This window comes from Molothrus aeneus, chromosome 2 (genome assembly GCF_037042795.1).
Source record: "Molothrus aeneus isolate 106 chromosome 2, BPBGC_Maene_1.0, whole genome shotgun sequence".
In the NCBI taxonomy this organism is placed as follows: Eukaryota; Metazoa; Chordata; class Aves; order Passeriformes; family Icteridae; genus Molothrus; species Molothrus aeneus.
This window is the reverse complement of record NC_089647.1, coordinates 27,700,474-27,724,739: the sequence shown is the minus strand read 5'-3', so window position 1 is coordinate 27,724,739 and position 24,266 is coordinate 27,700,474. Positions and strand designations below refer to the sequence as shown.

At 47.9% G+C, this 24,266-nt stretch overlaps 1 protein-coding gene across 1 annotated transcript; it reads right to left on the bottom strand.

Annotated features, from left to right (window-relative positions):
• Window positions 1–7,856: 7,856 nt before the first annotated feature.
• Window positions 7,857–19,783, bottom strand: CD4 (CD4 molecule). Its single transcript, XM_066569813.1, has 10 exons — window positions 19,746–19,783; window positions 13,465–13,594; window positions 11,768–11,947; window positions 11,543–11,683; window positions 11,038–11,310; window positions 10,230–10,592; window positions 9,861–10,103; window positions 9,652–9,770; window positions 9,350–9,417; window positions 7,857–8,133 (listed from the first exon to the last, which is right to left on the bottom strand). The coding sequence occupies exons 2-10, from the start codon at window positions 13,523–13,525 to the stop codon at window positions 8,118–8,120; spliced, it is 1,464 nt and encodes a 487-aa protein (XP_066425910.1). The 5' UTR covers window positions 13,526–13,594; window positions 19,746–19,783; the 3' UTR covers window positions 7,857–8,117.
• Window positions 19,784–24,266: the final 4,483 nt, after the last annotated feature.

Sequence of the window (24,266 nt, the reverse complement as noted above, 5' to 3'; positions counted from 1 at the left end):
CGCCGCAGGCAGCCGCCCCGGCCCCGCGCTCCGGCCACCGCCGGGCGGGGCTCGGCGAGGGGCGAGGGGCGGGGAGCGCCGGCGGGGGACGGCGGCGGGAGCACCGCCGGGCCAGGCAGCCAGGGGGCGGGACGGGCGGACGGGCGCGGGAGCCGCCGCCCCGGCACCGGCCCCCGCCCCGGCAGCACCGGCCCCTCCGCTGCTCCCGACGGGCCGCGGAGACGGGGCGGGCTGCGGCCGGCCGTGCTCCCGGAGCCCGGCTCGGACATGGCCCAGGCTCGGCGGCTCCCTGTCGTGTGCAGCCCTCCTGCCCCACGGGCCGGGGCCGCCCCCACAGGGCCGCTCGCGGGACAAGAAGGCACCGGCTCCCTTTCCCAAAGAGGGATGTGAGGAGGCACCCGGGCCGTGCGAGATGTGGGGGGGATGGTTGCAAAGTGAGAAGAAAGGCAAAGAGCTGGTGCTGCAAAGGGTGCTTGGAGGGCAAGGTACCCACGGCATCGGATGTCCAGGGTGCCTTTGCACAGCTGCTATGGTGGCCTCTTCCATCACCAACCAACAGTGTGGTCCTACACACAGGGAAAAGGCAGGAGATAGAGTGGAAGTAGTGCTCAGAGAAATGGTTTGGTCATGTCAGAGGGGTAAACCTCCCATTCCAGCTGTGTCATCTCAGCCAGGAAAATCCTGGCTAGAAAGTCTTCACAAGACAAAAGACATCTCATTTTCCTGTTACCCGTCTTCCTACTGGAGTGAAGACACCAATACCTTCCTCGTCTTCATTCATTTTAGGGCCTGTTGTTTGCCAATATCTGTATCCTCCTTTCCTCCATCAGAACTGGGATAGGAATCCATGTTGGTGGTCAGTTAGGGTGCAGCTGAATTAGCACCTCAGTTTGGATTAGGAGAACATGAACAATTTAGGTGAAAGGACATGCAAGATGTGCAGCAAATGTGCTCTGACCACTATGAGAATTCAGCTTTGCTTTGGAATAGGGCTAGTCTGAAGTAAGTTCCCAGACATTTACAGTATGGCCAAAAAGTCTTCATCATCAGCTGCTTCCCTCTACAGATCTGCTCCTGCTTCACCACCCTGTTTGCTAAAGTGGATCTATGGATCCAGGATCTGCTCCATTTTATCACCCTGCTGACAGGGCAGATTTCATTTATCATTCTCAGTATTGGCTGAGGTGACCCTGAGTGTCTTAGATAGCAAGGAATTTCATCTAAGATTGGTAGGAGCAGCAGAGGGAGAGGCTCCTGAGGAAGAAAGCTGGAGGTACTGCTGGTTCTTGTGCCCAGGGGCAGCAGCCAAGGCAGTTCCAGAGGTAAAAAAGAGATTTGCACGGCAGTAGCTGTCGTGAGTAGGGTCTCTTTTGGAGACAGTGAGTAGAATGAGGAACCACTAGAATAGATCCAGCTTGGTATCAGGTAGGTGGTAAGAGATATTTTTGAGGAAGATAGGTTGTGACAATGCTGCCATGATCTGGCTTTTCCCACAGAGGAACAGTCTTGAGGTGGTTCAGGTCAGCTGGCAGTCCAGCAACAGCAGGAGCCAAAGAAGAGAGAAGGGACAGTAGTGTCCCCCCTCTGTCACTTTTCAACCTCTATCATTTGCAGGAGGTTTATGCCTTGAAGTGAGAAGGTCTGTATCCACAAATGTAAACATTTGTGCAGCTTCAATTGTGTCATTTGGATGAATTGCTTAATGTGATAACTTCCACATCAGTGTCCTCTTCAGATTCAGGAGCTGAGTCTCCTTAGCATGAGTTGTTAGCCTGCTTGTGTGGGTGAATAAATCCTCGTGTTCTCTCAGGGAAACAGCAAACCAAGCTTCCAGCACTTTCTGTACTGCCTGCCTGCCTCCTCTCCACACAGGAAGGGACAAGCTGCAGCCCAGCATCTCTTCATGGCTTAGGCTACACCTGACAGAAATTGGTGAGCAGAGCTGGGTGGGAACAGTCCTCCAGTCTCAAGGAAGCTTCTTGTGTTTGCAAATTAGTCTGGGTTATTACTTTGAATGAAAGAAAAAAATTGAAGATTTACTGTGAACAGAACAAACTCTGTTGGAAGAAGAGCTCTTACCCTAGGACTGTCACACTCCCAAGCAGATGCTTGTCCATCCATCTCATCTAAATGTATTTTAAAGATTTCCAGACATCTGGTTTCACTGTTTTTTTTAAGAGGGGCATTGTAATTGTGTATATCCTGCATATTGACAATGCACATGCAAAGGAGCACCAATACTCAGACCTGGAAATCCTGAAGCCTCACAGTGCAGGGTTCCCTGTGTCTCTAAGAAGTCCAGGCTAGAAATGTGACCCTCCCCTCCCCAAGACTGATCTCTTAAGAGGACTGACACAGCTGGGAGCAATTTTTAATTCCTACAGAGTCAGGCTGTAGTCTGACCAGCAACCTGCTGTCTAAAGTCTCAGCTCACTAAAATAGTCTAAGGCATCCAGGCCTGAAGAAACAGTGTTGTTACAATGTCAGGGTATGAAATGGTTTCTGGAAAAGTTCACTGCATAAAGATCAGTTATTTCTGGACAGCAGCTCTGCAGGTCCAGGGAAATGCACTTCCCAGAGGTACCTTGGATCCTTAAAGGAACAGAGCTCATTAACCAAGGAACAAACAGCAGAATCCTAAAAGCAGAAGCATTTACACGACAGCCAAATGTGCTTCACAGGGTTTTGATGGTTTGCAGCTCTTACTCAGGACTATGATAGGGACCATGGGAGGTTTCATATGTTTCTCACAGATCATGGATGCAATTAAATCCACCCTCAGAGCCCCAACATGACTTATACAGCCTCCTGTGAGGCTACGTTGGTGTGCTTGCAAGCAGGTTTCCTGGCATCCTTCCTGGCTCTCTGAGCAGGGTGTGGTTAATGGCTAACAAGAACCCAGCCAAGCATCTCCCTCCAGTGACAGCGACTGCAATGTAGATTTGTCATATCCAAACCTTGGGTTCTATTTCTAGCACCATACAGCAAGATTTAGTGAGATTTCTTGGATATTTCATCTGCAAAATGGGCAATTGATAATAGCTCTCATGAGGGGACAGATGACTAGTGATGGTTATGAACGTCACAGAAATACTTAGGGCTCACAATATATAAACTAGGATTTGGACTTGGGGATGCCTATTTACCACTGAGTGTTTTTACACAGATGGGCACCCTCAAAATATTTTCTTTTCTCTGTCATGTGCATAAATATTTGTATATGATATTTACCATGAGAAAAAGGAATTGCCAGGGTAGCCTTGTCAAATATATGATGTTGTGATGCTGCATGCTATTTTGCAGAGCTGTGTATGTCCTCTTTCTTCCCCCCATCCCCCTTCCCATCCAGTGTAATGCTTTGTGTGTTCTTCTCTTCTCAGTGTTAGGGACCCCTTTTTCATCCCTCTTGCTCTTGTGGCATCACTGGTATCCCAGCTCAGTGAATTCCAGTCTGTAAAAGATGTAAAACTGTCATTTCAGAATTTAATTATGCTGCTTTCCAAAATTACCGAACACTTACTTGTTTGTTCTCATACACAGAAAAGATAATTAGGAGCTCTTGAATCATTAGTCTGGGAACCCACAATATCTGGAAGGAGCTAAAATTACTTCTTTGCTTTAAATTTGTAGCACTGAATTGCAATTTTCATTTTACCTCTAGCTTCTCTAGGTATGTTTGAAGTTTCCCAAGGCCAGAACAATCATTTAATTCAAACATAGCCTGGGCTTTCAGGAGCAGTGCTGACATGCTGGATGCAGCTGGCCCGTGCCAGGGAAGCTCTCTGGCTCCCCTTGTTGCTTCAGGTGGCGTGCTGGCCTCTCGGGAGCCACGGTCCCCACACAGCCAGCACCGCTGTTCCTGCTGCCCATGCCCAGAGCCTCATATCCACACAGCACACGGACAAGCTCAGAGGAGGGACTTCCCAGCACTGGTGCCTGAAACAGGCAACTTGACACGAGCCAGCTGGTGCTGAAGCATTGAGGAGCTGGGATTTCTCCTTTCTTCCTTTTTGATGCCTTGCCAGTGAGGCAATTTCTGCCACCACCTCTTATTCTGCTGTTCTTTCATTCTCCAAATCTGGAAGTACCTCTAAGACTTGGCCAAGCTGGCTGGAAAATGAACTGAAGGAGAGCCAAAGGCTTCTTCAGGGGGGATGCCAAGGAAGGATGCTGACATGCATGAGGCAAAGGCTGTGGTTTGGATGTGTTGCTCAGAGGTGAGCACACTTACAGACCCTGGGCTTCCTCCTAGGAAACACACTCTTGGGAATACCCTCAGAAAGGAGCCAGTCCAAAGCTGAACATCTTGGAAGAGTCTGGTACTCCAGCCCTACCCTCACCTTTGAGAAGGGTGGATGGAAGCTACTCTTTCTCTGCAGCAGTGTTAGGCTAATGAGCCATTCAAATGGACACTGAATACTGCCCTTCCTCTCCCATCCCCCCCCTTCCCATCCCCAAGATAAAAAGAAATTAGAAGAGGCTGAAGTGCACAGCTTTTTCCCTTCTAGACCTTGGGAACATGGAAAGAAACACGCAGGGTCATTTGGCTCTGAAGGCTGAGGGATGCGAGTGCTCTGCTGCAGAGCCTGCGGGGAGCATGAGTCACATGGATCGGCTCGGCAGATCCGGGCTGACAGCATCCACCAAATCACCGCCTCACGCTGCACTCAGAGGGCAGGGATAAACTGGCAGGCAGGAGGGGCTGGGGGAGGTAGCACTGTGGGGTTATTTCAGCCCGAGTGTTTCCAGCTCAGCAGAACTGGACAGGGCAGTGTATCCTCAGCTGTGCCCAACCTCCTCCCTCCACTGGAGCAAGGAGGTCTGTGAATCCTGACTGGGGACCATTGGAGCTGGGTCCAAAGGACTGGAACATGTTCTTCTCCCTTCTGCAGCCCAGAAACATGGGGATCTGTAGTACCAGAAAGACTGATGTAATAGGAAAAATCAGCACCTCACATATTTTTCCAAACTCATGCTTTCTGCGGTATTTCCACATCACTACACAGGGCTCTTGCTGATATTGTCATTTTGTAAGTATTGCCATGTATGCCATCATCTCAGGGCTACTCTGATGAGCTGTCACCACATGATAAAATAAGTCTGTCATTGTGTTTGCTGCTTTGCCAAGTTGTTTATTGCTGTAGTGTGTGTCCTGCAAAGGCATTAATTCCATTGCATAGTGTAGATACAGCCTTGTCACACCTAGCAAAGGGAGAAGCCCCCAACACTTTCTTCTGGGGACTCATCTGCTTTGACACGTTTTGTGCAAGCTTGTTCTTATCTGGTTTGAATCTCTACCTCTGTGCTGCCTTGAAGCCCACACTGAAGCTTTCAGTATTGCACTCACATGGAAAGCAAAGCCCAACCAGGACTCACTCTGTGGATGACTTTTCTCTCAATCAGGGCAGTCTGTGCATCTAGGGAACAAAGGAGGAAAATGAAAAGACACAGACAGGAGAGCTGCCAAAAAAGAGAGATTTATAAGATTAGAGCCTACAGTGGTTTGTGCTTGCAGGTGAGCTTCAAGTAGAGTAGGGCAGGGTCACAACTTTTGAGATCAGGAGAGCCACTGAGGAATTGTGCAATGTTAAGGAAGGCCTATCATTTTTGTTACACTCGTGCAGATGGGAGAACTGGAACCCGTGCATCTGTGGATGCAGCTGTGCACTTAGAGACATCCCAGTGGCACCACCACATCTGCTGGCATGCCAGCCAGGCCACCTGGGAGCAGGCAGAGGGACCTTCTGCATGGATGGCAGGGCTGTGAGCCTGAGTGCTCTTTGCAGATGGGTCCCAGCTGTGCTTGGGGACAGAACCTTTGGTCACTTGTGAGGACTCAGTGTGCCTCTGCCAGCCTGTGCAAGAGAGGAGAGCTGCATCCTGGCTTTGACAGCTGTCAGGCAGCTCAGGCACCCCCGTGTTCTCCGAGCACCGCTGCTGGCATTGTCTGCTACCCATGCATTTTATCCTGGGCAGGCCAGCTTTGATGGACCCTGTGCTGAGAAGAAATTAACTCTATACTGGCTGAAACTGGGACACAAGGTTTTTAATAAGCCCTGTTAGCTTAGTCTTTTATTGTCAGGCTGATTATCCAGCTGAAGAAGTCAAGGCTGGTGTTTTTAGGTGAAGAAGTGGTTGGTTCAGCTGTCAGTGCCTCAGGTGAGCATCTGAACTGCTGGAGATGGCTGCAGTGCTAAAGGAGCTCCCAATAGATGTTCACCCAGCCTGATTTTTTTGTCCCATCCAGGTATCAGGTGGTACAGGACAATCCCTCTGCTCCAGATACCCATGTGAGTTTGGGTACTCAAGCAGTTATTTAAGATGAAGAGTCTGGACTGCAGAAACAGGGGTAGTTTTTTGTTGAGGGGATTGTGCCAAGCAGTTTAGCATGACCATTACACAGACCACCAGTGATTTTGTGCTCATTTTCCCACATACAGCTCCTAAAATGGACATGTCCTTAAGCCATGATGATGCCTTGTTTAGCAGATTGATGGCTCCCAAGGTATCCAGGCAGTTCAGGGACGGGACAGGAGCAGGAGGAGCAGCTGCATGCACCAGGATATGCAGGCTTTTCCAAAATTAGTGTAGTCATGTGCATGCAAGCACGAGCTCTGGGAAGGAAAGTGATGTTGGTGTGGGCCTTTGTCACTCCTGTTTGAGTGAGGATGATGGTGGAGGAGCAGGTCTGACACCAGTGGGGCCCACACCTGCTGCCACAGCTGCCTGGGGCTGTGTCCCCACCCCAGGGCTTGTGGGCTGGAGGATTCCCCAGGCTCACAGGTGCTGCCTGGGCCTGTCTGTTGTCTGTCAGTAACAGCGTGGTGCTGGCGTGACTGACACACAGAAAACCCCTCCTCCAGCAGCAGCAGGCATCCCTCCAAGGGTCTTCACCACAGGGAGCCCTTCCCACAGCCAGTGCCCCTCTGTGCCTGTCCCCAAACAAACCAGGACTGCAGCCAGTGACAGCTGTAGGACCTCAAGGCCTTTTTGACCTGCCGCTAGCAGACAGACAGTGGAGTAACTTCTATAAACACAAGACTTCTGTGTACATATTTTAACAGCATTTTTTTTCAGGACATTCTGTCATCTCTGCAACATGCTTTTAGTTCCATCTGAAATTTCCTGAGATTTTCACTCCCTCTTCTCATCTCCTTGAGCCAAAAAAAAAGGGGGTCATTTGGTGAGAAACAATCCCAATGGCTTTCTCAGAAGCATCTCCTTTCTGCACTCTGTGTGGCTAGGCAGTTCAAGGCTGGTTTGTTCTCCTAGGCAATTACTTTCTCATACCATTCCCAAACTTACCTTCTAGATCAACATACAGAACTTCCTCAGGCTCTGACTTCCAGATCTGTTGGTATCCTGGGCTGCCCTCCTGATAAAATTAGTTCTGAATTATCCCACTGATTGTGCTGGTTTTACTTGTTTGTTAGCTTGTTATGGGAGAGGTGAAAGCTACAGGCTGACAGATAGATATGGGGAATCAGATATGTAGGTCTAGGGGTAGGTATGTAGGGCACAGAGTGCCCAGGAAAGGCAAATGAGCATGGACAGAGAGGTTTCGCAGAGAACAAAGAGCCGGTGCATTAAGGAAGGCTCATAGCAGCCAGGGAGGTTGGACACAGTGAAAATCAGCATTTCACATCCTAGCAGGAAAGAGAGAAATGTGAATTTGAACCAGAGAAGAGTGCCTCAGAAAAAATGTAGTCCAGCTTGCAAAAAATAACTCCCAACCCCAAAGTAATTTATTGTCACTCAGGCAGATAAAAGAAGCGCATAAAATTGGTTCCACAAGAAGGTCAAATTAAGTACATGAACAAAATGCAAGCATATTATATATATATGTGTGTGTGTGTATGTATACACATATCTTCTGTTCAGCATCTCTCATTATAGAACTGAGGATCAATCATAGCCCCTCAGGGTTTCTTGTCTGGTCCATTGGCTCCTAGCCAGACAACCTCCCTCCATGGCGTTAGACTGGGGGAGTGATGAAGGAATAAAGAATTTCATTAGAACAGGAGAATGGGAGATGGATTCACAGAGCACTGTGGGCTGCCAGGTGGTTATGTACAGGCAGAGACTTCATCAGTCCTTGTGATGCCAGTGCTGCAGTGTTACTTTCTCAGCCGGCTGCAAGAGAAAAGTACTACATGAGTACCACCCCCCACTTGTTTTTTGCATAGAGAATGACTACCTGCCTCTGTGGCTGAGGATGCAAACAGTTACTTGAGCATCCACACGGCTGCAGTTTAGGTTTCAGTTACACTGAGCTGCTTACTTGGCAAAGAGAGTTAGAGAACAACTGTATCAGCACTTGTACTGCACAGATTTATCTAGATTTTGATGTATCTGTACAGACTTTGTCCTCTCTTTATGGGGATTATTTTTTAACCTTGATAAAATGTAGGTGAAAACAAGGTGAAATCTTTGACACGTTATGCTCTTCACCACATATACATCCCAGCTGTGATGGAGTATTTGCCAATAAACATTCTCACTGAATTCTTGGTGACAGTGAAAAAAATTAGGTGAAACTATCACAATTTGCCAATGTCACTGGTGAAAATGAAGCAGAAGTCTGGTTCTGTACCCAAACATTCATTGAGCTTGTTCATGCAACCATTTATACTTCCCTTCATGCTCCCCTTCCAGTGACAGAATGGCTGTCAGTGTTCCCAACTGCTGTTTCTGATGCCTGATACCATATAAGCTTAAAGACATGGAAAAGGGCAGCTTCTCTGCTGAGAAATCCTTGCTCCCATGAAAAGGGTCATGACACAATGGTGTATTTCATTTCACATCACCCAAGGCCTTTAGGAAAGGGTACAAATCAGACTGTTCTGTGATTTTTTTTTCCCCTCCTCTTTTGTTACTCCTGGGAGGTTATTGGCAATTTTCACCAAAAGCAGTCCAGCAATGCTCTAGCAGAGCTGGAATTAAATTATGGACATCATGGATTTTTAAAATTTATGTTTCATCTTTGTGCTTGGTTTTGTGCCTTTCACCTCCACAACCTTGATATCCAGATCTCAGATTCACTGTGGACCCTACCAAAGGACTTTGGGACTCCTGCTTGGGTTCAGCTAACATCTCTCACCACTAAGATAATTTGAGTGAAACAACTCTGCTCAAAAGTTTTCCAGCACAGTGCTACCATGGGTGTGGGATTTAGCATAGCTCATAACTCTTAAGCAGGATTTAACATGAGTAAGAGCTGAAAATGCTGAAATGCAGCTGTACTGTTTCACCAAAGAGGCTCAAGTTCAATTCCTCCCTGCTCAATCATCCAGCTCCTCTCTCTTGAAAACAGTCTTTGCCCATTCTGGGTGCCCTCATTGTCACTTACTGTTGACACTGACATGTCTTGTTTTCCAGCAAGTGTTGTCTTGCTTGTGCCATCCTTTTTGCCCGTTGCTGCCAGGAGAGAAAGGACAAAGAACAATTGGATATTTTTATGCTTCAAATGCTTTCCTCTGAAGTGGTAGTAAAGTGCTGACATCTGCAGACTGCCCATCTCAAAAACTTGCCTTGAGTCTAAGGATTGACTCTTTGTCTGTCCTGCCCTGCACCCAGACAGGAAATCTGACTCCTCCTGTGGTTTGGAGAGCCAGTAATCTCTGCTCCTTTCACAGGGACCATGGCACTCACCCTTCTCCGCTGCCAGCTTACACCACTGATGATGCACAGGCACCCAAGGGCAAATGCCAATAAACTGCCTCCAATGCTTGCTCCAATTATCACATTGTTAATCCAAACAGAAGCTTCCTCTGTGGGACGATACAAATATTTAGACACAGAAACAAATAGAATTTTATAGCTTTAGGGTCGGGGCAGGGATGTGATGCTAATTTACATACCCACGTGGTAGTGAAAGCTGATCTTTTTGTCACCATCTTCTATGAGGTGACAGCTCCACAGCCCTGCAGTGCTGATGTTCACCTCCAACTTTACTTCACGCTGCTTTGAGTTCTTAATGTCCATCTTGGCGCCATTCACAGGTTCCCAGCTCAAGTAGGCATTGGGTGCGAGTGGTCCGGAGACCTGGCAGGTCAGGGTCACACTGGCCCCTCTGGAGAGTGGCCCAGCAGGGTTAGCTGAGACTGTAAAGGCAAGACAAGGACATGTGAGTGAGGGGATGGGGAGATGGGGCCATCCCCATGCTTTTGGGGCTTGCAGGTTTCTGTAGCTCCTCCTCTTCATGACCCACTTCTCTTCCTTCCTCTCACCTTTCATCACCACCAGCTCTATCTTGCTCTGTGCATGTCTTCTTTCGTACTCCAGCTGGCACTGGTACTGGCCAGAGTGATTGAAATGGACTTTGGGGAGCTTCACTTGTATGGTACTTTCAGGTTTGCTTTCAGGTATCTCAAACAACAAGTTGTTGCTTTTTTTAGTCTCATGCAGCTGTCCTTCTGCTGTGATGCTGAAATCAAGCAGCTCATGAGATTCTACACCTTCCTGTTGTTTCCAATTCAGCTGTCCTGTGAAACCTTTTTTCCATTTTATCTTCTGGGAATTCAGGTCCCAGGACAAGATGACAGGACTATCAACAATTGCATACTTTCTTTCCAAATCTGGATTCTGAAAACCTGAATTTAGAAGAGACAAGGAATACAGAGGCAGGAAAAGCCATGGTTACGCTTCCCCATGTCTGCCCTTGATCCAGAGTGAGGCACGCTGCACTCAGTTTAAAAAGGACTTGGAGAAAAGCCATTACATCCTCCAGGAAGGTTAAACAGAGAAAGAATAAGACAGCAGAAAGATCCAAAGCTCCCAAGCACAGCAGAACTAAGAAGAACAGACCCCGAGGAAAGGAGAATCTTCTCCTCACCAAGCCTGGAGAGAAAAATGAGTGCAAGAGTGAAACAGAGCTCAGGAAGCAGAACAAGCCCCAAGCTGCATTGCTGGAAGCCCTAGGAAGTCAACCCTAGAGCACTAGTGCTTGGAATGTGGAGATTAAAAGTTAAACTCATGAGCTGAAGGGAGCAGTGGTTCCCAAGCCTGTATGTGAGTTCCATTTCTGTTGTCACATACCTAACACCTTCACTGCAAAGGAGATGTTCTGATTAATCAATGGAGAGTCTGAATGGATCTGACACACCCAGGTCCCGCTGTCCACAGTTTTCAGTTTCTTTAAATTCACTATGTATTTTTGACGGCTCCTGTTTTGTATTTCTGGTGTCACTCTGTTATTGTTACTGTCAAACAATGTGATGCTGAGATCGGGTAGAGGACTGGATGAATTTTGAGTTAAAATCAGCTCAGGGACTTCATTTTGCAGAAAATGCCCATCCAAAGAGATTGTCACTATAAAAAGAAAATGCACAGGCAGTAAGTAAGTTTGTCTTCCTGGAAGAGAGACACAAGTGTTACAGCAAAGAGAACATGGAGACACTGTGCTCTGGAGATGGAGGAGAAATGAACCGTGATAGCCCGGGACAGAAGAAATGCAGCTGGATAAAGAATCCCAGCAGAGAGGTCTCCCCAAGCTCTATGGTCCCCTCCCCTCCTGATGACCAAAAGCCCTACACTCACTCACAGTTAACGATGTGCAGCGAGGTGTGGACTTTGTGAGTGCCGTATTCACAGGTGTAGATGCCGGCGTCGGAGAGCTTCAAATCCCTCACACTCAGTTTGAATTGAGTCTTGATGTCAGACCGGCCAATAATGAAAGATGGTTCTTTTGAAAAAATAGGCTTGGTTAGGAGGGAAGAGGTTTCTCAGCTGTGTGAAGGGAGAAGGGATAATGAATCGGAAGCCTTACTTCTCCAATATCTCTGATTATTTTCCATACGCCATAGAAGAGTATCAGAGTACTTCCATCTCACAACTGAGTCCCGAGGTAATTGTGATTCAGGAAGTATGCCTGTGCAGTTCAGGGTCACCTCCCCTCCTGCAAGCCCAGTCTGGAATTCATTTTTGTGAGCCATACTGGAGGTCAGGCCTGAAAGTCAATACCCACCCAAAAAAAGGCATAAGTTCACTTTCTGAAGGGTGGCTCAGTAAACCCTTCCCAGCCCTCCAAAAATATGTTGATATTTTTCCTCCCTTTCCCAGACACTGAAATTATCCTCAATTTCTGAATTTGTCACTCCTTTATATCATCAATCAAGCAATCAATCAACTGAGTTCTTTTATTATTGGTCATTCTCTGGTTATTCTCTTTCACATACATTCAGAAAAAAAGGAAAATACCAATAGTTATGGTGGACTGACCACCATTCATAATTTTGAAATGTCAACAATTTTACTGAGACAACCTTTTTCCACTGGATAAGACTTAGTTATTCTACTGGTAGCAACTGAAGGACAGCATATGTCAGCCCTCCTTCACACACTTGATGCAGCACTGACAAATTTGCTCACACCTTCTTCCAGTTTTTGCATGGATGAAGACTGAAAATACCAAAAAATGAAGAAATAAAGTAAAAAAGAAAGAAAGAAGGCTGACCTAATGTCAGGTTCCTGTTCTTGGGAGGAGGGATATGTGATAGTAAAAGAAATATGTTGTATAAAGTTGAAGAAACATTAGGAGTTGTTTCTTGGGAGAATAATTTCCTTTCCTTCACTGTAAAGAAGGTTTCTGCAGGAGACCTTAAGAAAGAGATGCAGTTGCTAGAGATAAGACTGGGAATAACAGGATTGTGATCTCCTGCCTCACTGCTGGTAAGCTCTTAGAGATGCAAATCCCTGAGGTGACCTGAGTACTGAAGAGCTATAGAAGTGTAAAATTAAAAGTTTACATGAGTTTAATGTAGGGTTTGCCAGAAGTTACATCCCTCTAAGAGGTCACCTGCAACAGTACCCATACAGGTTTTTGGTAATTGCACATTGGACTACAAAAGTTAATGATTTTGTCTTTAATTGTGAAATTAGAAATGTTATTAATAAGAGTTGGTATCTTTTGCTTTTCATTTGGTTCTAGGATGCACAAAAGATTTCCAATCTTTCCTCTGTGACCAGAGGAATCAAAGCTGAGTATCTGAGAATTGCAGGCTTGGCCTTATTCACTGTCTTTCCTTTCCTGGAAAATGAGCACTAAAAAATCCACCAGAGCTTATAACATTACCAGTCAAGCTAAGCAAGCCAGTAGCATTCCATTTGCAAGGGCAAATCTGTGATGAGATTCTGAAGATCACATCACAGATGTGGTTACGCATCACAGATATGTTTTTGCCCAGACAGCTGGAGGCAATGTGGAGGGCATATTTTCCACTCTGTGTGGTGTGTATCCTGGTTCTCACAGGACCCCCACTCCTGCATCTCTGTGGGGCAGCTCCCCAAACCCTGGTTTTGGCTGGCAGGCTCAGCAGGTGGGCTGGGAACAACCTGAGTCCCAAAGCTAAACCATGTGAGGAAACTTCTACAACACATCAGAAAGAGCCTAGAAATACACCGAGGGTTGTGAGGCTTGTGAAAAGGCTGTGAGAACCATGAGGGTTTGCTGGGCCCAGGACTCACCCAGATGCAGAAGCAGGAGGGCAGCACATGTGCAGCTCAGGGCTGTGCCACTCAACTCCATCGCTGGGAATGCTCCACCCCTCCCAGGAGAGCAGGGCTGGAAATGCTGCCACCGCCAAGGGATCTTATCCTGGAAGACCCAAATGCTCTGTTAATAATGTTTGATTATTCAGACCTTGATGGATGGGACTTGTTTCCCATTCAGCTCCCACCATCCTTCAGCACAGGAAAATGGAAGCTTATTGGGAAAGTCACCAGAGCCTTTTGTTTCAGCAAAGAATCCATCTGCAGCATGCCCCTGGAGTTTGGTAATAAACATTTCATTTTACTCATCCCTAGGTTTCTGGCATTCATCAGGCAGCAGCTGTTTATACTGCCAAGAGTTCTGTGCTTTTTTACTTCTCTATGGTGGGTTATCATCACTCTTGCAGAGATTAAAGCTAAACACATACAGGGCTGCATTAGCAAGAGCACAGCCAGCTATGCTGGAAGTAGAGTGAAGTAATTATTTCTCTCTCTTTGGCACACCTGAGGTCTCATCTAGGATACAGGGTATAGGTTTGGGCCCCCAGTACAAAAAGGGTGCCAACAAACTGTATGGAGTTCAGTGGAGGGCTGGTGACATGGTGAGGAAGTTGGAGCACCTGACATAAAGGGAGAAGCGGAAAACTGGGCTTGACAGGGAGAAGGGAGCCAAAGTGGGATCTAATTTCAGTTTCCCATCATCTAATGGATATTACCTAGAAGAGTAAGTCACATTTTTCTCAGATGTGCACAGGTGAGGAGCAGGAGGCAGCAGCCATATGTTGAGCAGGGAAATGTTGACTAGATAGAAGGAAAACTTTCTTCCCACTGAAGGTGGTTCAGCAATGGAATAGATGCCAAGTGATTCCACGCAATCTCCACCATTGGAGATGCTCAGAAGTTGCCTTGTCAAGCCCTGAGCAACATGTTGTAGTTTTAGAGTCAACTCAGCTCTGAGTAGGAGAACCACCTGGAGACCTCCCAATGTCCCTTGCCATCTAAATATTTCCATGTAATTTTGTGATTCTATGATTACAGCCATGTATTATTAATATTTTTCTTCAGGTTTGGGTTTGGTTTTTTTTAACTTCTTACCTTAAAAATCTCAATAACCAGCAAGTCTGATGTTGGAAAGACCTGCTTGGATTCTTAGGACTATTCAATGAAAAGTATGGGGAGAAGGGAGGAATGAGGTCCACAACAAGAAGTTGCATTAATGGTAGCAAAACCTTAAGTGGGAACTGGAAGCTAATGGTCATGCTAAGGTGAGTTATCAAATTAGATGCAGTTTCTGACTGTAGCAAAGGCCAAGTGCTGGTAAGAGCTACAGCTGGGTGGGGTGACAAGGTGAAGGGGACCATGGCTGCTGGTGCAAGGACACTACTGAGCTCTCCATCCCTAAACCAAGGCATAAACCACAGACGGGAAGCCAAGCAGCTGAAATGCCCTGGGGAGTGAGAAAGCCAGTGAGATGACCTCACTTCTCTGGAAGCAGGTAGTCCCCATGTCAGGCGTGTGACAGACTGAAGGCTAGAGTCTTAATGGGATTAGACTCAAAAGAAATGCATGAATAATTTTCTACAGTATTTATATGTACGATGTGCAATATTAAGTGTAATGTATTCTATTAGAGGATAATTTAATACTGAAATTAATTTAATGATCAGAGCATGTGAAGCTATCAAAGAGTAGATGAAAACATCAGCACTACATTTAAATGGAGATCAGGTCAGTACAACATCTGACATCCAGACCGATGTGCAGACATGCACAGATGAAAAATATGTGTGCAAGAGTGAGACAGCAGCCATATGCACCATCATAAGAGAAACAGGTGGCAAAGACACAGTCAGAGGAGACTTGTGGCTTGCCTCGTGCAAAACAAAAAACCCACCCCAGGCCAGGAAATATTTGCATGAGCTGTTTTCTGCGAAAATTGTAAAACAAAGGAGCGAGTGCGGATGATTGGAGATCACTCCTAACAAGATGCAGAGGCAGTGATGAAGCAGTTTGCTGGGTTAAGCTACAGAATAAAGAAAGGGGCACTAACAAGGCATCTGTATGCATCTCACTCCGAAGGAACATCCATAACTGAGAACTGGCACGGGGCCCTGAGTAAGATCCATTCCTGAGGTGACAGGAGGAACCTCATCCCTGCTGTGAAATCTTGCATCACCTGTTCCTGTGGGAAGAAAAAGTCAGCCCCCACTCTAAAGTAGTATCTGTGAATTAACAGTTCAGTGATGGGTTTCAAATTTTTTAAGTCATTAAACTTTATATAAAACCTGAAGGTAATGGAACAAGTAAAAATTAATGAAATCGCTGAGTCACACCTCATAATTTTGTTTTGACTGGGAATCTCTATTCTCCTGTCATATGGCTTCAGTTTATTCTTTGTCTTCTTGCTTCCTGGTTATTGAGCAAAGCCACACAACCAGAGCACTGTGGGACTGATGAACTGCTGACCTTGTGCATCTTGGTAGATGCAGATTGATACATCTTTGTTCTTCTGGTTTTTTTCTTGGTTTCACATCTTCTGCATTCCCATTTTGTTCACACTAATCTTTGTATTTCTGTGGCAGATCTCCACAGTGTGATGTTACCACCTACATGCTACAAATCAGTGGGGAAAATGGGTTGCCTTCAGCTAGGATTTCTTTTACACACTTTCCTTCTCTCCCTGCCTATTTCTACTTCTCATGCATGCCACTTCCTATTCCCCCGTGCCTTTCTATCTCCTTCTGCATCCCTCCAGGCCAGATCCCAGGCAAGGCTGCTCCGGAGTTTACAGATCTCAGAGAGCAAGGCTCCACTGTGTTAAGCGAGCAAGCTGCTCTCATTAGCGGATGCTCGTAGCAGACCCACAGCCTCCTTACAGGCAGCCCAGCTGCATCTTGCGGTGGTACTCATAAATTAGGCGGTGTCACAGAATGTCCCCAGGCACTGGAACATACTCATCAGTCCTGTTAAATTGCTAGTACATTTCCTGACACATTTTTGGCCGGGGACAACTCTCCCTCTCCCGAGCAACTCTTGGGATGCATTTAGGTGTTAGCATGGGCCAGGGACCTCTCCCATTAGGTGGCTGGCATGTGGCCAGTTCATTTTGGAGGTTAAGTGAGTTTAATAGCTCAGACCATCTCATGCCAGCTGGCCTCTGTGCCAGAAACAGTCCAGGCACACTTGATTTATTAGCACATCTAGCAACGGAGGAGCAGGGCTCCCTCCCAAGTGAACATTGATTTCCTTTTCATTTTAACTTCCCCCTCTTATTAAACTGGTTTAATTTCCTTCTTGACTTATTTTAATGATCCTTGCTTCTCTGAGGTATAGGAAAAGGAGAGCTGAGGTAGTGAGTGAACTTGCTTCAGAGAATGATGCCTGCAGGACCAAGTCATGCCTGGAGAACATCTGCTTGAGAGCAGGGCTGGCAGCCCATCAGTACTGAACCCCAGTGGGTGATGGCTACAGAGACGTCTCCACAGGCTGGCACTGGCATGACACAGGAGGAAACTTAAATTAAAAAAACTCCAACAAATAAAAACTCGGCAACAGCTCCTGGTGCAGAGCAGGACATCTCCTTTTCTCTGTGTTTTCCTGTGTCTCTTTCTTGCAGTGTGGTTTTGGTTTCTCCTCTCGCTGTTGTTTGTGGCTGTGCTTTTGATCTGGCAGCAGCTCGTTGTGACAGGGTTGGGGGCCCCCAGCCCTCCCTCCCTCCCCACAGGGCTCCACACCTCAGCTTCCGCTGCGGCATTTCCCCTGTGCTGCCTGCCCGGCCAGGGCTCAGGGATGCAGCTGTGCCTTGCCCTGCTCGAGAGGTAGCCTCAGCTGTGGGGCTCTGGGCTAAAGGGCTTCACCTCTCTTCTTCTCAGTTTAAAAATCTGAACCAAAGCTGACTTGGCTCTTTTACCAAACAGTGGTTTCTTTGAATTTACTCCTTGACGTTAAAGCAAACGTCATGCGAGCAGCGGGCAGGGTAAGAGACAAAGTGCAATGAAAATAGCCAGCAGAGAGCAAAGTTATGACAGCAGTGAAGGTCATTTCACAGTCCCTACTGTCCCCCTGGACTGTTTGACCCTCCCTCCATTTCCTCCTGAACATCTCTGCTCATCCAAGAGCAGATGCCACCCTCCCATTGGAGCCCCTGGGAGAGGAAGGCGCCGGATCAGGATCCATGGGTCACACAGGTTAAAGCCTTGTACTTACAAAAGCAGGAATTGAACCTACACTAGAGGAATCAAAACCCTCCATACTTCCTTTATATTACTTTCTAGTAGGGTCAGCTAAACAAGCTATCGGGCCCATATCCCGAAAATGATGGTTCAACTCTTTCCCCTGCTTATGAACGCCCAGGAAAAACTAATCTTTATCGCTAGCTTACTCCTAGGAACAGCCATTACTATCTCAAGTAACCACTGAATTACGGCCTGGACCAGCCTTGAAATCAACACACTCGCCATCCTGCCATTAATCTCAAAATCCCACCATCCATGGGCCATTGAAGCCGCCACTAAATCCTCCCCAGGAGAGGTCCCACCATCAGGACAAGGAGGGTGCTGAAGTCACTGTGTCAGCACCAGCTGAGCTCCCCTCAGCCATGAAGTACCCCATGCCCAGTGACATGCCTGGAACCACGTGGAGGCCGCAAGAAGTGGCTCCATCTCCACAGCCCAGGCTGCTCCCTTCTGGCCAGAGGGGAAGCCAAGACCTGCCAAAATCACCAGAGGCTGTGACTAATCAAGGCACTGTGAAGCACTCTGAAATCAGCTCTTTCATCAGCCTTCCCAGCCTTGTATGTGCTTGGGATGACATTTGGGTATCATCCCTCCGTAATTTTGCTCTGGTGAATACAGAGTCCCCACGAGAGGCTGTGACAGATCAGGTGGCACCGTCCCTGGGCACTCAAGAACCTCTAGTGGGGATGAGGTGGATGCTCAGTTTGGATGAGCCAAGCCCTGCTGTGCTGCAGGCAGACATGTTTGTGAGACACTGGGGAGGACAAAGGAAAAGACAAGGGAGACCTCATCACAGCCTTTCAGTACTTAAAGGGATCTTATAAAAAAGAGGAAGAGTGACTTTTTAGATGATCAGATAGTGATAAGAGAAGGAAGAATGGTTTTAAACTGAAAGAGGGTTGGTTTAGATCAAATGATCAAATGTGTTAGGAAGAAATCTTTTACTCAGAGACTGATGAGGCACTGGAACAGGTTGCCCAGAGAAGCTGTGGCTGCTCCATCCCTGGAAGCGTTCAAGGCCAGGCTGGATGGGGCTTTGAGTGACCTGGTCTAGTGGAGGGTGTCCCTGCCTGTGCAGGGGTGTTGGAATGAGATGTTTTCTAAAGGTCCCTTCCAACCCAAGCCATCCTGTGATCCTATGATTCCAACCTGCAACAGGGAGTGTTGAGTTCATAGTGGAGAACACTGAGCAGTAACCTGAGCTCAACCCTCATGTGGAGGAATATCTGAGGTGGCTGACGGAGGCTGAGCATGATATGCCACCTGAAAGTTGAAATATTCAACCAGAAATTAAACTCCTGCTTTCAACAGCACAGCAGCCCATGTGAGGGGGAAGCAAATCACTTTTCTGTTGTCCTGAAATTGCAAGGATCCCTCTTTTTCCAAGAAATCCTGCTCACTCAGCCCTGAGCTAATGGATCAGGCTGCATTGGCAGCTAGTGTCAGGCAGTGAGCCAGTCAGCCTGGATTAGCAGAACAGACCCCTCCAGTCTCAGCACGTACAGATGTAAGTAGACATCCTTACTTAGCTAGAGACTGGCATCTTCTTGTTTTTGCAGGCTTTTTTTAGAATAAAGTTCCCCTTCCTGCAGGGTATGTGGAGAAGGTGATAGCAAGTGGCAGCTGGTAGAGGGCTGCTTCCCAATGCATTTGCAGCCCTTGGGGATGTGCAGTCACCAGTGACAGGCCCTCATATAGGACATATTTCCCTATATATGCGTTTAAAAGATCCATGAGATCCCCAGGCTCTGAGCTTTTTGTAACTCCTTTTTTTTATGCCCCTTTCAGCGAAAATTCCAGGGAGTCAAACAGTTTTTAGTTAAAATTAAAAGGCCTTGGAGAATTGCAGAGCCAGAAGTATTATCAAGTCAAAGGTTTAAGATGGTTTTACAACAGACCTTTAAGTGGGGCAAAACCAATCCATCCGTGCCGAAACAGCAACTTGAACGCAGTAATAAAGTTCATAGCATTAAAAAACCCGAAAACAGGCTGGCCTCTTATCAGAAGAAAGAGTTTCCTTACCTCTTTTCTCTCAGCCTCTGTGTTTCTGTCTCCTTGTGTTTGTCACCTGCCGTAGTTGATCTCACCCAACTACAGCTGAAACAAAAGAGGAACGAAGTTGATGTTCACAAGCAGATGTAGGGCTGGCCTTGATGTCTCCTCCTCTCCAGCCAGAACGACAGCAGCAAGGTCTTACTGCCCGTCCAGGCTCTGCCGACACCCGCCAACTCCTCTGGGCAGATGGTGATTTTCCAGAGGCATGTGATTTCCACTCTGGGTGTGGGCAGAAATGGACCTGAGCGGAAGGCGAGCCATGGCAGCGGTGGGGAGGATGAGTGTGCGGAACAGAGAGAGCCTATTGGCCACGGGGCAGCTGATGGAGGCCCTGATGGGGCTGAAACCTCAACATGGATGGCTGGGAGCTGGTTGTGCTCTGCTGAGGAGGAAAGCTGACAAACAACAGGTTAGCTGAACAGATCCACACCCAGCGCACACCTCCCGCACTCTGCAAGAGCCATCTGAGCTCCATTTCCCAGCCTGTCTCCTGCACCACCACTAAGAGGAGGCACCTCTGAGGGCTGACCCCAGCCCCACCTGTCTGCAGAGTTCATCTGAGATTTAGGGTGAGATGAGAGAATATTTTCTTTATAGCAGTGGTGGCTTTTCCTTGGCTGTCGGCCAGCACCCACCCAGCTGCTCTCTCATTCCCCCTCCTCAGCAAGGCCGAGGGATAAGATGTGAAAAACCTTCTCAGGTCAGGATAAGGACAAGGAGATCTCCCCCCAGCTACCGTCATGGGCAAAACTGACTTAACTTGGGGAAAGGTTAATTTAATTTTTGGCAAATTAAAAACAAACAAATAGATTTATGGCTAATTAAAACCAAACAAACATAGTGATAAATTTTAAAAAACCCAACAACTTTAAACAGCTTCTCCCACATCTCTTTTCTCCTCAGGCTGAACTTCACACCTGACTCTTCTACCCCTCCTTCCTCCCCCAAAGTGTCACAGGGGACAGGTCATAGAAGTCGTAGTCAGTTCATAGCACTTCATCTCTGCTGCTTCTTCCTGCTTATGTTGTTCCTCTGCTGCACTGTGGGGTCCTTCAATAAATGCTCTGATGTGGATTCCTCCCATGGACTGCAGTTCTTCATATTGAACTTGACATTAGAAAGACCTTTTTTACAGTGAAAAAAATCAGTCACCAGAATAAACTCCCGAGGGACATGACAGAGTTGCCATTGCTGGAGGCTTTCAGGGTGTGATTGGGTAGGGTGCTAGATAATCTCATCCAGGACCGCACTGTGAGTCTTCCATAGGCCACAGCTTCTGCCAGAAAACCTACTCCAGTGCAGACTCTCCATGGGCTGCCAGGGAATCTCAGCTCTGGCACCTGGAGCACTTCTTGCCCCTCCTTCTCCCCTGATCTTGGTGTCTGCAGGGCTGTTTCTCCCACATATTGTCCTTCCTGTCTCCCACAGCTGCTGTGCACAGCTTTTTTCCCTTTGTTAAACACACTGTCACAAAGGTGCCACCAGCATCACTGATGAGCTCAGCCGTGGTCTGCAGTGGGTCTGCTCTGAGGCCGTCTGGAGGTGGCTCTGACTGACATGGGGCAGCTCCTCACGTCTCACAGAAGCCGCTGATGCAGCCCCTCCAGTACCAAACCCTCGCCCTGTAAAGCCAGTGTAAGGTTACTCTTCAGTAACCTGTACCAACCTGCACCACTACCGAATCTCAGCAGTTTCCCTTCTCTGTGGGGTGGAGGAGGGGGCTTTTGTGGTTTCCCACCCACATTTGGTCTCTCTCTCTCTCTCTGAATCCCAGCCTCAGCCAAGGTGGCGGAAACCCACTGAGCCCCAGACATGGCTGAGATTTCATCTCTGCGCCACCCACTCTCCTCCTTTTGGCAGTGACTTGCCCCTTTGTGTGAGGATGGGGCTGTAAGGTGCAACCAGGCTCTGGGGGCAGCAGGACAGACAGCCACAGCAGCGAGGCTCACAGTGTGCCACCAGCTGTGACAGGAACAGCCGTGATCAGGCCTCCAGTGCAAGGGCTTCTCCATTGATTGGGACTTTGGAGAAAGATGATGTCCTGCTTCAGAGAGGAAGGCACCTGCACGAGACAGGAACTTCCCAGTGTGGGATACAAACTGGGATGGGATGGGATGGGATGGGATGGGATGGGATACGATGCAATGCAATGCAATGCAATGCAATGCAATGCAATGCAATGCGATGGGATGGGCACTCTGCTAGTGTCCAGAACTTGGGAATGTCCTTTTCTGAGACACTCTGAGCTGTCTGGCAAGAACCTGACATATCCCATTAGCATCTTCAAAACTCTCTCACATGTGTCAAATAGAAATGTCCTTTTGGTCCCCAGCTGCCAGAGAGGGGATGTCCTGGGAAAAAAAAAAACAGCGTTAAGAAAACTCAGGTTGGGATTGTAAGGCTTTGGCATCTCAGTGCTTGGAGATCTGAGGCATTGAGCTGATGCTTCAGTTTGTACAGATTCTGGCTCGCGTTTTGTCTCCCCAGCATGCTGTAATGCAGAAACACTGGCTTGTTTTTAAACAGTTGGTTTATGTCACTGCAAATATCTACCAGAAATAGCACTCCCTGAAGGGGTAAAGCTTGCAAAATGCACTTGAACTTGCTGCAGAGTTGCAAGGAGAAGCAGGGCTGTGGTCTGAGGTGACAAAGCCTCAGGCTTGTGACGTTGCGAGAATGCCTGTTCTGGATCCAGTGTCACCCTAGGGTGGGGATCCATCTCTTGGAGCTGCTGCAGTTGTGTGGGGAACAGGTGCCTCTGGGACCAAGGGTCACAGCGTGCAGTGACGTGTTTGTATCTCTTTCATCCAAGCATCTCAAAGCACTTTGCAAGCATTAATTAAACATCAGAATCCAGAAGGGATGAATAATATTAGCCAGTCAGTCTCTCTTCTGAATGTAATATTCCTCATAAATATTTAAGTGGTTTTTAGGTTCTTGGCAAGTCTGGTTCTCACCTCGCTGGGGCAGTTGCTGTACTGCACCCCTGGGGAAAGGGGGCTCATCCAGCATCACACAGTGACCCCCCCAGCACAGCGAGAACAGCCTGAGCACTGCACACAGCTCTGCCCCCACCAATCAGGGGCTGTCATGTTTCCCTGCTTTATCCCTTGCAGAGACACTCTGTGCTCTCTCTCTTTGCTCTAATCCCATCACCAGCAATATTTTTGCAAGCTCGTGTTGGAGAGAAACAGATCCTCTCAGCAGAGAGGAGCAGCTTCCAGGCTGTGCTGGGTGATGGTCACAGTCTGCAGAGACACTGGGGGTCTCCAAGTAAGTGAGAGATAAAGGGAGAAAAGGGCCTCAGAAATCAGATGTTGAGAAAGACCTTTTAACTGGCTTCACTGGAAAGCCAAGATGCCTCCAGAGATCATCTCCTTAAAACCAAGTTCCCTGCACATCATGGGGGTTCTCAGTGTGCCTCTGTAGACTGAAAGATGAAAGATACCCAGATGTGTTGGAAAATTAGTGATTGCCAAGTGGTACTAGAGAGAAGGAAGGACAAGTGTTTGATGCAGCATAAAAGCCAGATCTTGAGGCACCTGACTATCAGCAGCTTCAAAGGCCAGGAGCGTTCTCTTTGCAACAGAGTAGCTGACACCTGGTGAGCCTCTCGAGGGGCATTTCTGGTGCCTGATGTGGGAGCTAGAAACAACAAGCTGGCTGCTGAGGGGGCCAGTGATTCACCCCAACACAGCTGTGTTCCTCAGAAATGGGGAAAACTGGGGAGAGACACCTGTCTGCAGGAACTTGGAAGCCTGAACTGGGAAGAAAGGGCTCTCTAAGCAGATATCATAAAGGTTCATGTGCTGATCACAGTGGAAAATCAGGAACCCTCCAGAAAGGTCCTTCATGAGCAAGGGGGTCCCCTGTATTTAGTCAGGAGGGGTGGAGCCTGATGGAGCAAGACGAGCCAGGTGCGCTGGGAAATTAGGGACTGCTTGGAGGGCACTGACAGAGGAATCAAGAATGGAACCTGCAGAAATGTGTCACCAAAAGTGACAGAGGGTAAAGCAAGCCTAACCAAGACCAAGCCCATGTTAAGGACATGTGAGAAATGCAACAGGCAGGAGGGGGGTGGCTGGAGGAGTTTTTAGTATAGGATGCATATCGCTTTACTATCTCACTATTGCTGGCCTTGGCAAAAGCGAGGGGCAGAAGCTGGTGGCAGGGGTTGTTCGGATGCGCAGCTGGAGGTGTTTCAGCAGCGCAGAATCCCGCGCACGGTGCACTAGATGGCGGCATTGGCTCGGGACAAGGAGCTGGGAGGGACCGCGGAGCAGCCGCGGTGTCCCCGCAGAGCTCTGCCCGCCCTGCGAGCCCGAGGAATCACAGAGGGGCTTGTGTTGGAAGGAACCTGAAAGATCATCCACTCCGACATCCTGCCGTGGGCAGCAACACCTTCCAATAGACCAGGATCCTTGAACACTGCCAGGGATGGGGCATCCACAGCTTCTCCGGGCAACCTGTGCCAGTGCCTCTCCACCC